The sequence below is a fragment of the Choloepus didactylus genome, chromosome 1, assembly GCF_015220235.1.
Source record: "Choloepus didactylus isolate mChoDid1 chromosome 1, mChoDid1.pri, whole genome shotgun sequence".
Classification (NCBI taxonomy): domain Eukaryota; kingdom Metazoa; phylum Chordata; class Mammalia; order Pilosa; family Megalonychidae; genus Choloepus; species Choloepus didactylus.
The window spans coordinates 176068081-176084186 of record NC_051307.1 but is presented as its reverse complement, the minus strand read 5'-3'; the positions used below and the strand labels follow the sequence as shown (position 1 = coordinate 176084186).

The 16106-nt window shown below is 41.3% G+C and overlaps 1 protein-coding gene across 6 annotated transcripts in view; it reads left to right on the top strand.

Moving 5' to 3' along the window:
* Positions 1–16106, top strand: part of THRB (thyroid hormone receptor beta) — a 431077-nt gene that overhangs the window by 303807 nt on the left and 111164 nt on the right. For all 6 annotated transcript variants that reach the window (XM_037845829.1, XM_037845840.1, XM_037845820.1 and 3 more), the window contains exon 3: positions 15520–15586. In XM_037845829.1, coding sequence (XP_037701757.1) covers positions 15565–15586 — 22 coding nt within the window. In that variant the 5' untranslated portion in view covers positions 15520–15564. The remainder of the gene's footprint in view (positions 1–15519; positions 15587–16106) is intronic.

Genomic DNA, 16106 nt, shown 5'->3' with positions numbered 1-16106 from the left:
ATATTTGCAGAGTTGTGCAGCCATCACTGCAATCTAATTTTAGGACATTTTCATCACGCCCCCAAAGAAACCCCATACCTATTTGCAGTCACTCCTCATGCCCTGAACCCTAGGCAACCACTCACTGCTTTCTGTCTCTATCAGTGTGCATTTTTTTAACCCAGACATTACCCGTCAGTCCCTTCTCTTGGTTTATAATTAGAATTGAAAAATAGGTGTTTCCTTAAGATCTGTAATTTTTGAGAAAATTCATTTTCTTCACTGTATGTGGCTTTTTTGTTTTTTGTTTTTTGTTTTAAAGGGCAAACCACCAATGTATTGGCTTTCTATTTTTTGAAGTTAAAATAAATATGTTAGAACTTAAACATTTAGTTTTATAAATACAATCTGATACACACCAGAAAATGACCCTTTTATTAGAAAGATACTAGGTAGTCAGGCATAACCAGAGAATTTCAAGAAGTCAAATTTATATAAAGCCAGAATAGTTTTCATTTCCTATTTTGAGCTCTGTTTTTGTAAAAGAAGGAAATAACCTGGTGTGTATATTTATGAGTGCATAAAGGAAAACATTTTGCTAGGGATGTTATTTTCTGACAATATCTATCTGTATAGCAGACAAATGATCAATTTGAAATTTTTTAATACTTTTTTTATTGTGAAATTTAACATATATACAGAACAGTGATAACTTTCAAAGTACAATTTAACAAGTACCCACAGAGGTGACCCTGCATTCCTTCATTTAACAAGTATTTCCTAAGGGCCTACTGTGCGCCACATACTATCTGAGCACTTGAAATTATCAGTGAAAAAAAACAAAGATCACTGTCCTCTTGGAGCTGACTTCTAGCACAGGGAGACAAAACAATAAACAAAAAACATAAGTAAACTGTAAGGCATGTTTTTAAAAGACGGTAAGTGCTATTAAAATGAGAACGCCAAACAGGATAAGGGATATTTGAAAGGCCAGTGAACAGGGAAGGGGCAGGGTACAGTAAGGAATGGAGAGTTCAAGGTTGGTTTCCCTAAGAAGTTAAGCTTTGCAAGATTTAGTGGAGGCGAGTGAGTGCACCCAGCAGGCCCAGCAGGCCTCTGGGGGACGAGCATTTCAGGCAGAGGAAAACTGCTGGTGGAAAGACTCTGTGGTAGGAGCATGGATGGGACGAGCATTTCAGGCAGAGGAAAACTGCTGGTGGAAAGGCTCTGTGGTAGGAGCATGGATGACATGTTCAGACAACAACCGGTCAGTCAGAAACCATGGCAGAGTGGCAAACAAGACAGATAATGGGAGCCTGTGCTAGTTTGAATCTCTTATGTCCCCACAAAAGCCATGTTCTTTAATGCAGTCTTGTGGGAGCAGAATTATTAGTCTTTTGATTAGGTTGTTTTTTTGTAATGTATCAGGGCAGAATAGAAGGATAAGTTGAACCTCAGGAAGTGGGTATGTGATTCACTCAACAAACATTTTTTAAGAATAATAGTTGCAGTGTGCCAGGCATTGTACAAGGAGCTGTTGATAAAAAGATACCCGCCTAATCATCCTTGTCCTAGCCAAAAGGCTCGAAGTGAATGTGTATAATATTTCAAAATGTGTTATTTGTGGGAAGGCTTTAAGTAATCCCAAGGGGCTGGGATATCCTTTGGTTGCATATCTAAGCTGTTGGCATTTCTAATTCAGACGGGTGAATAGAACCTTATTGTGTTGCATCGGCACAAGTACAGCAGGAAAAAAAGATGCTTGGAACTGTGAGCCAAACATGAATCAGCAATCTCCTTCTATTGTTTGGAAAATAATCTCAATGCTGGGAGTATGGAATTTAAGAATCATGCAGAACCCCCACCCCCACCCCAAAAGCAGGAAACAGACATTAGCTAAAACATGGCATCTTGTTTTTGGCTTCCTGAGCTAAAAGAAATGTAAAAAACTTGGAAAGAATTTGGGGAAAGCTATTTTGTAAATATGGAAAATACAACCATAAGAAATGGAAGATGAATTAGACCCAGTGTTGGCAACCTCTCAGACGTAGCATGCCAAGGCAATGTTTATTCACACTCATGAGCAGAAAGTATAGCTGCCCCAGCTTCAATAAATAACAAATGTTTCTTGAGTACCTACTATGTGCTAATCGCTGCACTGGTTTGTGGGAGAGGAAGGACAGGGGACCGTGCCTTTTGAGGACTTTGTGATCCGCAGCAGCAGGCTGGTTGAGTACACAGATACCATAAGGCCGTAGTTGTCAGACTTGAGTATGCAGCAGAATCACCCTGGGGGGGCTTGTGAAAACAGATTGCTGGACCCCACCCCCATTGTGTCTGATTCAGTAGGTCTGGGGTGGGACCTGAGCATCTGCATTTCTAACAAGTGGCAGGGGATGCTGATCCTGCTGATCTGAGGACCACTTTTTGAGAACCCTGCTCTAAGGAAATCAATGCATGGGACAGAAAAGGAAGGTGAGTAAGGGTTTAGTACCATAGACATCCACAGAAAGGTGCAATTGATTTGTTGGATCTCTACTAGGTGCCACTTTTAAACTCTGTTCTCCAGTGCATGGCCAATGTATTTTTTTCAGCGTTGTGTTTTGGATAAATCACACTGGCCATGATTCTGCTACACTCAAGGAAGGGTGGCCAGGATCAGGGAAAGAGAGTCCTCTGCAGGCCTGAGAAAGTCAAACAGGACATAATACAGTAGGGCCGTGTCCAGTACTACAAATTAATAAGTATGCGTATGGGCTCACAGCAGCAGACTGGTCGTATTCAAGTGTTTCTCTCATGAGCAGAAATTCTCAATAGAATCACCAGGGAAGCTCCAGCCCTGGAGACCGTGAGCAAGTTTCCTCAGGTGAGTCTGCTGGGAACCCCCCTCCAATGCAGAATTGAGAACCACTTTGTCTGCAGACTCTGTGGTTGTGCCACATAATTACAAGTAAGCAGAATACAAAGCCAACCTCTTCGAAATAGCAGCAATCCTTCACTTATCATGTCTCATTTTAACTTTTTTGCTACAGGAGTTGAGTGTTCTAAATTTAGGGGTATCCATTGACAATGCAATGGCCGTCAGACAAGCTAACTGTCCATGTGCAAAACCTGGGCTGGAGTAACCACTTTTACACTGGGAATCTACACAGGCTGACTGTGTGCTGGTCAGGAATGGAGACATGGGGATGCCTGCCTAGCATCAAGTGTAGCCTTCCAAGATGGCATCTCAGTTCCTCTTACATACTCCTATATGGCTTAGGCTTGTGGTTCGCAAATGGTGGTCCCTGGAAAGGATAGTCAGATCATCTGGTAACCTGTTAGAAGTGCAGACTTTTAGCCCCCCTCCCACAAGACTGACTGAATCAGAGGCTCTGAGGCAGCGTGTGTGTTGGGGCTGGGGGTGGGGTGTAGCAATCTGTGTTTCAACAAGCCCTCCAGGTGCACAAAAGTTTGAGAACCACTAGTTATACCAGCCCTTCTGGGCACGTCATCATTGCTACATATAAGTCAGAAACATATCAGGAGCTGCACATGACCTGCCACTTATAAATGTATCGCGGCATCCACGCAAGTGTTGCAGCGTGTTTAACATCTCATGCTTACTTGTCAGTTTTTCACCTAAAATCTTGAAGTGCTCAATATCCTGCCAACCTCTTGACTACCATTGGATCCCTGTAATTCTCAGTAACAACATGATTGATTGCATCTTCCTTCTTAGAGTATGTAGGGGCTGTGTTCTTTTATTTTTTATAGACTTCCTTACTACCTCCCTGTATGACGGAGGCTCAGGAAACATTGCCGAACGATGGCCAAACCTAATTTATTCCCAGGGACTGGCTTAAATCCTGCAAATATTTCACTCTGTGCCTCATGTTTTCATTCTCTAATTCTCTACTCCACAATAAGTAAGCCACGCAGAACCACTTAGCAGTATGAAATGTAAAGGTAAAATTATGTGGCCATAGTCTCACAAAGAGTAAGGGGAAAAGAGATATCACGCAAATCACAGTTTTGAGCTTTCCACTGACTCCCGAATGGTTTCCAAACTGTGAACCAAGGCATCCTTCAGCACCATAGCAGACAGTGGAATATATTTAATTTTCCAAGGAAACATAGCAACACCTCTCAGATACCATGCAAGCTACAACTATTAGGTTATTTGGACCTAATTACTAAATAAACAGAACTTTGCGGTACTTCTTTGGACCTAGGGGAACTGTGGCAAAAATTACTGAAACACTAAGGATGCCATGAACTGAGAAAGATGGGAATCTCTTATAGTATCACTGTCTCTAGGTGGAGATATATTTTGACTATATAGTTAAGGAGTCACTTTCTATTCAGAAGCATACATTCAAGACTGCATATTTAAGAAAGCATCCATTCTAAATTTAACTTAAATATCAGGGTGAAATCGACAATAACATTGAAACTATTCTTGCTTCTTTTGTGTGTGTGGGGGGGGGGGGTGCTTCTTTTCATTCTCTCCTTCATTCCTAGATCTTCCCATCCCACCTCCCTGACTCTTTCCTCAGACAAGATTCCTTTGATTCTTTTGAAAATAGTATCAACTAACAACCTAAATTCTCTTTGTGTTCCAACCCTTTTCTCTTGACTTAAAACAGATTAATTTTTACTAATTTGTACTAATATAATGCATCCCTGAAAACCAACTCTTAAAACACATTATTGATGGGCAAATTCCAGCCTGATTTTGAACTGAATATGTACTGAACTATGCTCACAACACATTACTGGGAACCATTGAATTTGCTGATAAAGAACCTTTATCAAACAGGTTCAAACAAGAACCTAATGAGGGGGGAAATGGAGAGTGTATAAAGCTTCTAAAGTATATTTCTTTAGGAACATTGCAGTGTAGTCCCCCACCCACCCAGCATTTGGCATTTAAGAAGTAGTAAACAATTATAACTATATTTATTATGTGAATTTTATTTTCATCTTCAAGGAATTTTTAGGAGCAAAACAGTCTTCATAACATCCCCTTAGGAAGAGAATTCCTTTTTTCATAGAGTTAAAAAATCTGCAAAGCGCATGCTGCAGATTCAGAGGAAGCAGAACGCAAGCTCAGACTGGGAGGTGCCATGTCTCTGGGACAAGATTGAATTTTTTTTTTTAAACCATAGATGGTACCTCTGTCAAATGCTCAAGTGGTAGAGACTTTTCTTACGGAGCTTTTGGGAGATGGGGAAAGGGAAGGAGGCCTTTTCTGTTGTTGTTGTCTTATTCATGGACATCAAACACTTTTAAGAAATCAGTAATAAATCATTTGCTTCAGCCTTAATGTTTTATTTTCACATGATCGTTTGTTGTTTTTTTAATGCATGTGTCTCAGTGAGTCACCTAACTACAATTATATATTCATGCATCTGGTGATTCTGCATGGTACCCTCATTCTTTGGGAGTTATTTAATTCCCCTGAAAGGATGAATGTGTTTCCAATCCCTCCAACACACACACACACACACGTTTTATTGTTTGGCAAAGAGAAGCTACACTACTCTCCACCAGGTGTCAGTAGAGTCAGTTTTAACTGCTTGCCTTGGCCAACAGGATAACAGTTTAATTTGCTGCTTCTGCTATCTCAGACATTTCTTCAAACCACCCGCCTCTTTTGCCGTTAAAAGACTAGCTTCCATTTCTTAGAAGCATTGAGAAGTAGCTACAAGAAAAAGGTGGTATAAACATAGCAAGTAGTCAAGTTGATCCTTTCAGAGTTGGCCTCATAGAACATTTACCAGCTGGTTTCTTCTTGACTTTTCTATCACTACATTATGTGACCAAAAAGCATTCCATGACCCGGCATTGTAGGATTGAGAACATCTTCTTGACCAAAAGAGGGATGCAAAATGAAATGAAATAAAAATTCAGTGGCTGGGAGATTTCAAATGGAGTCGAGAGTCACTCTGGTTGACGTTCTTATGCACTTTGTAGATAACACTTTTTAGCTTTTAATGTATTGGAATAGCTAGAAGTAAATACCTGAAACTATCTAACTGCAACCCAGTAGCCTTGACTCTTGAAGACGATTGTATAACAATGTAGATTACAAGGGATGACAATGTGATTGTGAAAACCTTGTGGATGGCACTCCCTCTACCCAGTGTATGGTTGGATGAGTAGAAAAAATGGGGACAGAGACTAAATGAAAAATAGGGTGGGATGGGGGGATGATTTGAGTTTTCTTTTTTACTTTTATTTTTTATTCTTCTGATTCTTTCTGGTGTAAGGAAAATGTTCAAAAATAGATTGGGATGATGAATGCACAATTCTATGAAGGTACTGTGAAAGCTGATTGTACACCATGGATGGTATATGAATATGTCTCAATAAAACTGAATTTGGTTTTAAAAAATTGCTTACTTACCAAGTAGGGAAAAAAAGAAGTGTTCCATGGTTCACCCAGTGTGACCACAAATTAGATATAGAAGATAGTTTTAAATTTGCAGGCTGCTTGTTTGTTTGCTTTTGAAGTCTACTCATTCCCCAAAAATCCCACCCCTAACACCACTGATGTAATCCTGGTAGCAGAAGCAGCATTCTACTCAGATTGTAGACCCAGAACCTAGTATGTAAGGATGGAAGAACATTAGCATTTATCAAGTGCATTTTATCATATTTAATCCATAATCCCCCTTTGAGGAGGACGACCTCATCTCATTTTGGGAATGTGACCCTCGAGTCTTAATATCCCCCACGTAGTTCTGTTGGGGCAGGCCTAGGCTCTTACCAGCATGCCATGGTCAGCTGCCTCAGAGAGTGATGGGAAAAGAGAGGAAAAGAGGAAAGGAGGGAAGGGGACAATGGTTTGGTGTGGAGATAGGTTAATGTGAAGAGTAGAAACCAACCCCAGTTTCTGGAAAGTGAACTAAAAGGGGTGGCATGGAAGTGAAGGCTAATCATTTTACCAACAACAAAAAATAGGCCACAACAAATTAAGCTCGGTTTCACCACAAACCCTGGTTGTATTGTCTCCCTCCCTGAAAGCAAAACACATAGAGGGATTGCCGAATATCTGAAACAAAAATTATAGCTATGCCATTCAATGGTCATTTACTATGTCTGTTCCGTGGGGCCTGAGTCTGCCACCATTCACAGCGCTGGGATCCCCCTGCCTCCCCTAAGGGGTGAGCCTCTGGCCGCAGGGCAGGGCAGAGCTTCCACTGTTTTCCCAGTTCTTTACTATCTAATGTAGAGGTATGCCAGTTTGAATGTATTGTGTCCCCCAAATGCCATTAGTCTTTTGGGGCAGATGTTTTGGTGCTGATTAGATTTGCTTGGAATGTGCCCCACCCAGCTGTGGGTGATGACTCTGATGAGATATTCCCATGGAGGTGTGGCCCCATCCATTCAGGGTGGGCCTTGATCAGTGGAGCCATATAAATGAGCTGACTCAAAGAGAAGGAGCAGAGTGCAGCTGTGAGTGACGTTTTGAAGAGGAGCAAGCTTGCTAGAGAGGAACATCCTGGGAGAAAGCCATTTTGAAACCAGAACTTTGGAGCAGACACCAGCCACGTGCCTTCCCAGCTAACAGAGGTTTTCTGGATGCCATTGGCCATCCTCCAGTGAAGGTACCCGATTACTGATGTGTTACCTTGAACACTTTATGGCCGTAAGACTGTAACTGTGTAGCTAGATAAACCCCCTTTTTATAAAAGCCAATCTGTCTCTGGTGTTTTGCATTCTGCAGCATTAGCAAACTAGAACAAGAGGCTTCTGATCCTTTTTACCCAGCCCCAGCCCCAATCTAACTGTGCTGGCTTTTTAATTTTTTCACTTTATTCGGTCCTAGATTTATCAATAAAATGCAAAGACACTAGGAAAGGAGTGCTGGGAACTACATTAGTATGCTGTAGAATTGGGGACAAATTCATCCATATGTTCAATCTTCATTACTCCCCACAACAAGTTTAAATGAATACGAATAATAACCTTGACAAGTGAAAACAATTTTACAAAAGGTAGAATACAGTCTGGGAAGAGGAGAATGGCAGGCAGAGAAGAGCAATTTCACTTCCATTTTTACTTGGTGATGACAGTGTCTGGGGAGGTGGCTTCTGTGCTGTTTGTGAGTCTTTAAACCATCTCGTGGCACTTCAGAGTAGAGACCAGGTAATAGTCTCGATTCCCTACACCTTAGGCATGAAAGGAGCTGGTGGGAGGATGAGTAGATCATAAAAGTAGTGACAATCATAATGAAAAAAATCTTCCCAAACCTTATGTGGGTGTCCTACCTTTCAATTTGCAAGGCACTTTCAAGTTCTCTTGCCATAACCCTGCAAGGACAAGTACCGTGATTTCCCTTTATGAATGAGGCTCCAGGTTTTGAGAGGCATGTCTGAGCTCCCCAGACTACTGAAGTGCCTCCCAAAATGACCTGGAGAGACTCCTGGTCCATGAGTCTTTCCCCATATCTAGGATTGAATGTATTCTTAAATTTGTTTCCCAAATGGACTTTTAGATAGGAAACCAGGTAAAGGTTTGATGTAAATGGGCCCTTTCCTAAGAGGGGATGAGGGAGAGAAGGGGAAACTCCAGGAAGGGTGTTTTTCAAAGGGGGACAAGAGATACTAGAAAGATTCACAACCTTGTTGCCCACCTAGCAGGTGGTGCAGCCCCGTCTGAGGGGACAGCCACTTGCCTTTACCCAGCTCTGTTCCCAGAGTGGGGGGCAAGGTAGAGAGAGGGGTTTGGGTCCTAATCTATGAACTCCAGCAGCGCCCAATGCCTCCCCTATACCAAATGAGAATAGGCAGAACAGTTGCTTGCTTTGTAGACACAACTTTAAGATGCATCCCCCAAAAAACTTGTGACTGACACTCCCTGGATCCAGTGTATAGGCAGAAGAGTAATAAAATAAAAAGCAAAAATCCATAAATAATAGGGGGAATAAGGGATGTTTTGGGGTTTTCTTTTTTATTTTTATTTCTATTTTTGTATTTTTATTGTTTTAGGGGGAGTAATGAAAATGTTCTAAAATTGATTGCGGTGATGAATGCACAACTATATGATGACACTGTGAGACATTGTATACTTTGGATGGATTACATGGTGTGTGACTATATTTCAATAAAATTGCATTAAAAACTTTAAAAATAAACTAAAAAAATATATACAGTCCCAAGCTATGCCTTCCTCTCATATCATGACATCTAAAATCCTTCTGTTTAGGAAGTCCAGAGAGGCCACTGATACCATATCTTGTCACATTTGCTCAATGCCAAGAGAGAGAATGGATCTGTTCTTCTCTAAGAGCCCTTCTGTTGTTAATGGCCTTGGGGTAGAGTGTGCTGGAGCCTCACACTTGGGCATCTGACCTTTGTAAACTGAACCAGGAGATTAGTTTATGAAGGTTCTTAATCCAGCCACCCATGGCTTCCTTGGGCTGCCTGCAAAGCACCTGCTGAAGTATTTATAGACAAATCCTGTTAAATCCCACTGTCCTGACATGTCAGATCATATCACCTTCTGGCACCTTTCCTCCTAAGAAAGCCAAGAAGAAGAGAACTAAGGGAGATTGCCTTGACAAGGCCACAAAACCATACTCAGAAAAAATTGATATGGAGATGTGAGGCAGGAATGGTGTTTCATTTTAATTATGTATAAGATTGTATACACAATGACTTGCTAGATCTATATGGAAAGATTTGTTTTCAAGGGTTAAGTTTTACAGCTTTCCCTAGAATGTTATACTTCCTATAGGGGGGAGATGTGTACCATCTGGGTGAGTGTGCTGGATTTTTACAAGATGGAGTAAGGAGTTCTCTGGCACTGGTCAAGCTTTGTGACCTCAAACACTAAGACAGAAAGTAACAGTGCTCCCACTCAAAGAGGTGTTCCCAAAGGGTTTAGCCTCGTAAAGAGCCCTCTTCCACTCTGTGGAAGAATTGTTTTTCTGAAACAAAGATCAAAGCAAGTCACTTCCTTAAAGACCTTCCACAGCTCCCCATTTCCTACAGGATCAAGTCCAAATTCTGTGGCATACATTTCAAGACCCCTCACCACCTGGCCCCCAAACTTCACTTGTAGCTTCATTCTTAGACACTTCCTGCATGAAGCTCCTGTCGCCACCCAACACACATGTGCACACCCACATACACACAAATCATAATCCTTGTGCCAAGATGCTGTACCTTTTGCTCTTTTATTGTTTCTGAACCACACTGGAAGAAGCCCTGCTCATTTTTCAAAGAGAAGCTCAAATGTCATCCCTTACACAGGTAGAATTAATCGCTCCCTCCTTCATACCCCCAAACACATCTTTTATCCCTCTTGTTCAGCATTTCTGCCCCTGAGTTGCAAGTCAGGTTTTCATCTAAGCCCCCCAAGGATGGGCATTGTGAGTAATTCATCTTACATGGTCCAGTGCCTGGGTTAGGGTCTGATTGAATAAATGGGGCAGCCCTAAACCAAATCATTGAGTTGGTGGATACCTCTTCAGCCTCCGGCGTTGCTTCTCAGAGAGCCACCTTTCTGCTTCCCACAAAAGTATCTACTGCTTGTGCGTCCCCTTCTTTTTGCCCTCGGCAAAAAATATTTCTCTTGTCTCCTGTTAATACCATCCACTAGATTATATTTACATTGATTTATATCCTTTCCATGAGCTATTTGCATTTTAACAGAGATCAAAGTTTGTATCCAAAAGCTTAATCTGGCATCTGCAGATGGGTTTTGTGTGAATTATGTGTGTGTATGTGAGAGAGAGAAAGAGAATCCCCTTAAAATGCATGTCTGATTTGCCCATTTTTCAAGGGACGTTATCTATAGCTTTCATCACATTCCTTGAGTAGACAGGACCTCCAGACAGTTGAGCTCCACTAAGCTAAAAGATGAAGCTTTAGAGAATTTGAAGGGGGAGGATGGAGCAAGCCTTTATCGTATCCCGGGAACCATATCACACACGCAGGCACCTGTTTTATTGCAGAATAGTTGCCAGTCTTCTCAGAGAGGCTTAATATATCCTGAGAACAAAAAAGTAGCCCAAAGTAGGGAGAATGTGCATCTTCTTAAACATAAGGTAGATCAGAGAAATCCCCCCATCCCCTCAGCAGCCTCCAGCAGCATCTCTCTACAGGTCCTGGGTCCACTGAACAAGCTTGAACTTTCTTCCACGTAACAGCTTCTCAGACATCTGGAAACCACTTTCTTACCTTCACATGAGTCCTCATTTTTCTGTTTCCTTCAGCCCTTCCTTAAGACATGGTTTCCATCATACTGGACAATCTGCATGAGACTGTCTCCTTGTTCTACAGGCTGTATTTCTGGCCCCAAGCCCCAAGGAGCCTAAGAGTTCTTGCCAGCCACTGCTCACAGTGAGTTATGTGGAAACCAACATCCTGTCAAGCCCCTGGACCTATATCCTAAGCATGGATGATCATTCCATTTCCATTTCATTTTCAGAGTGTTTCCACCATTTATATTGTTAAAATATAAATGCATTTTATGTCTTTGAAAGGTGAACCCTTCACCTTTCCATTCTTCTGGGAGAATGAGTTTCACATGAGGGACATGGCATCTGGACTGAGAATGGATAGAGTGGGTAGAGGAAGGCTTCAGCAGTGAGTGAGTCTCAGCACCACTCCCTTGGCACATGTCATCTGCTATTTATATATTTAGCGGCTCCTTGCCAATCTTGTCTACCTTCCCAGCCAGCTTGTAAACTTTAGTGCAAATTCCTTGAGGGCAGAGAGCAGATCTTAACCTATTTGCATCCCCAGTGCTTATCCAACAGTATTAAATGCTCAGAGCATGTTCATCACTGTGTCTTTTTATTTCTGTTTCCTAAATGTCATTTGAGTCCCTCTCCCTCTCACCGTCCTCACTGCCACCCACCTCCCCCCGGGTTCCGGCCCCTTTGTCTTTCTCCTGGACTACTGCCATAGCCTCCAAACTTCCCACACTGCAGCCGCTGTGAAATTTTAAAAACTGAAATTGCATCCTATCACTCTCTTGCTTAAAACCTGCATTAATATAAAGGTTTTAAACCAGTGTTTCTCTATGAGGCTCATGTCTTGCAGAGTGTCCACATACTTTGTAGCCCAAGGATGAGAATAAAGGATGAAATCATGAACCAGGAGGGACCTATTTAAAATAAGGCCTCCAGGTAAGGGTCACCTCCACTCGGAAGCCTTTCTAAACAACTCCAGGTAGCGATGACCTCTCCTTCATTTGTATCCCACTCTATCCTGAAGAGATACTTCCTGTAAAACTCGCACTCATTTTTGCATTTATTTTTAGCATGATTCTTTCCCTCTGTGAGAACAGAAGCGCCTGGTGGGCAGGCCGGTATCGTCTTTGACTTCTCAGTGCCTGAGGCAGTGCCTGAATAGACTAGGTCCTCAGTCAAGGTGTCTTGACTGACTGAACAAATGGAAAAGGAATCATTTCTACTTCAATAGCACTCGCTGAGGAGATATCGAAACTGAATGTCACTTTCCCCTTCAAGTGGTGCTAAACTGCTGGAGTTTTTAAAGGACCACTAATTTTGAGGGGCCCTAGTCCTCCAGGCTTTCAGGATCGACATGAAGAATCTTTCCTGACCAGCGAACAACGGGACTTGTTTTAACCAACGCTATACAGACTTTGACTCTTCCTTCCTATACAGAGTGCCAGTTGTCAATCCTTCTAACGCACAAACACCTTGACTCATCCTCCTCACTGGCCTAGTCAATGAAGCCCTTCACTCTGCGTTTCCTCTCATGGCAAGTAAACTAACTCGACTTTCTTTATGTTAAGCTCTTTTGGACTTGGCTCTCTTCTTTGACCCCATGATCAGCCAGTGAGCCCGGGTCCCTGCCATGGCTCTGGGTTTCCCCTCCCCACTGATTCCCACTCCTTATTATAGGAGGCCTAGGAAATGAGGCTCCATGACACCTCCTACCTCCAAGGATTGTTGGAAACTTTACTGGAATTAAATTTTTAAGAACTCTAGAGTTGTTGAAAGACAATAGCTGTGTCAGTACTAACTCTTGTGGTGATATCACTATTACATTTTTAAAACCTTAATAAGATATAAGTTCCTGACATAAAAAGAAAGTTTTTGAGAAAGGCAGTCATGAGACAAGAGTTATAATCAAGGTATGAATCCAGTGCCATAATGTTAGAGATGGAGATGGAGAATGAATGTTGTAAACATAATCCTCATACTATGTACTTCCTCTTTTCCATCCAGTGAGTTACATCAAGGTATTTATTTCTTCCTAGTCCAATGGCTTTCATGTACACAGTATATTATAGTTTACCCAGCATGTTCACTCACATCATTTTTAAACCTCAGAAATGTCAGCCGTGTAAAGTAAATAAAGCAAGTATTATTTTTCCTCATTTTACACACAAAGAAATTGAGATGGCAGTGGTTTGAAATCCTTGCTGAGATCCCATGGCAGCACTGACCTCAAATGCATGCCTTGGGCTTCAGTGCTATTCCTAACCCACCATACTGTCACTATCTTAGTATGTCAGGCTGCTATGACAAATACCACATGATGGGTCGGCTTAAACAATGAGCATTTATTAGCTCACAGATTTGAGGCTAGAAGTCATCCAAAATCAGATATCAGGCTCCCAGAGCTTGTTGCCTTCTGGTGCTGGCTGCTAGTGACCCTTGGGGTTCCTTGGCTTGTATTGCTGCCTCTGATCATGTCTGCTCTTCCAATTTCCACTGACTTTGGGCTCCCCAGGTGGCCTTCTCCAACTTCTGACTTCCAATTTCTTCTCTTTATAAGGCTTCCAGTAATAGAGATTAAGACCCACCCTCATTCAGTTGGGCTACACCTTAACTAAAAATAACATTTCAAGAGATTCTGTTTACAATGGCTTCACACCCACAGGAATGCAGATTAAGAACATGTCTAAATTGAGGCATATAATTCAGTCTATGACAGCCAGCATCTGCAACTGAACACAGATAGCTCCCTCCTGAAAAGGAAACATAATCCTGAACTATCCCCACTAATATGCTGAAAGACTCTGACCCATGTTCATCTGTGTCATCCACCTGTGTGACATCCTTCAGCCTTCTTCCCTCAGTCACAGGGCTGCTGGGTGGTCACCGGCACCACCTTGCCGTTCTCCCCGATCTGAGGACTAAGACTATCTGTGGCTCTTCAGTCTCATTCATGTAGTGATGAGGGGGAGCAATTCAGGCCAGACTGGGGAAAAAGTCATAAATGAGAAGATGAGAATATGGATTCAGTTTATTAGAGCAGTGTGTCTCAGACTGTAATTTGCATGTGCATTACTGGGGATCTTGCCCAAATGCAAATTTTGATTCAGTATGTTTGGGATGGGGACCAAGATTTTCTGTTTCTAACAAGCTCCCAGGTAATGCTGATGTTGCTAGTGCATGGACCATACTTTGAGAAGCAGGAATCTGATTGAAGATGCTGATACTTCTTAGCCTCTCTTGGGATAAACAGCAAGTCAGTGGGCTGGTAGCTTTCTTAAAAACCTGAGATGGAAAAATAGATATATGATCTTGAAAAATATGTATTATTTTTAAAACATGCTTATAGAACAAAATAAGGATATTAAAAAGACCTTAAACCTTTAGTAAAAGGATTAAAAATACTTTGTAATCATTGAAACACTCAGTAAAGAAAGCATATGATGTTGAAAAGCTTGAGTGAAGATTTGTGACTCTAATTTCTTAAAGGATGCTATAATGTAGCACTAAAAGTTGTGAAAGTTGTGCAACTGAGTCCATGCATGCCAAAACAGGCTGCTCGCCTCATTTTCTGTTAACAGTAGGATAGGTACGGAAAAGCTAATGATGCTTTTTTTTAATTTAAAGTGAGATTTATTATTTTAAAAAAATTTAATGCACATTTTTGTCTTCCCAATGCATCTTGAAAAAGTTCTAAATTTCTAATTTTTCTTTCAGTTAATTTTTTATTGTTAAAATAGATTCTGAACTTAAGAGAAAATGGTGTCTTATCTATATTATGCCTTGTCTATTGATATTGCATTTGATGGAACCCAAAATCCCACTTTTCTGTTTTAAAAGCCTATCATTAATGCATTCAGAAGACACATCCTAACACATTACAGCATAAAAGTATATAATTCTTTTTAATGTTTTAAGTATGGAGAACATACATGTATATGATTTTTATACTTTAAACTTCTGAAACTGACTATAATATTAATTTATGTGATTTCCATATGGGATTAAATGTAAATGTGCTAAAAATCACTGCAAATTACACAGAAGTTGACACTCAAGTCTTTAACCCTTTCTTTAGGGAATACTTCTGTCTGAGAAAGGAGGGATGACAGTGAGGTCTGATTAAAGGAACCCTGAGATGGACATTTAGAGGTCTTGTAAACTTACACATATCACATAGCTTGCCTATGCTTCCAATTCCCCAAGTCTAACAAATCTTGCCTCTCAGGAATATTATAAAGACAAATGAGCTAATTAAGGCATGTGATATTGTTTTAGAACAAAAACACCATGAAAAATGTGTGTTACTCTAAGAAGTAGTATTATAATCTGTGGGTATTTTTTCTTTGCAGGAGATGGCAGTGATCTCCAGAATGATCCAGAATGATTACTAACCTATGACTCCCAACAGTATGACAGGTATCTGAATTCTTTTTTCTTTTTGTGTCTCCATTTTTGTTCCACCTAAAGTGAAATATGGGTTTCCAAAAAGGCCAACCTGAGAGTCTTAAGAAGCATCATGCCCGAACCAACAAGTGTGATTAGACTCTGTGGCTACATCCCTACAAATGTGCTTCCGTCTTCTTCAGAATCTACGACACACATCATCACCAAAAAGGTGATGGAAAGGGAATGATCATTCACAGTGGAAGGTTAGCCTTCGCCATCCGAAGACCACCCCTGTACACTAAAACCTTTACTCCTTAGGGTCACTAAGATCAACACAATAAATCACTCTGTGCACATAGTGACCACAGAGTCCACACATCTTCCCAAAAGTGGGCTGTTTATTCTGTTCGGTGGTAGTCAGGATGGCATATGATTAGATCACATAAGGTGCAAGTGAGGTAGAAACTCTTACCAAAGGTCAAAGAAGAGAGAATGACCACCAGAGAAGTGTATGATTGCAACAGCACAAATTCTTTTGCAACAGGTACAG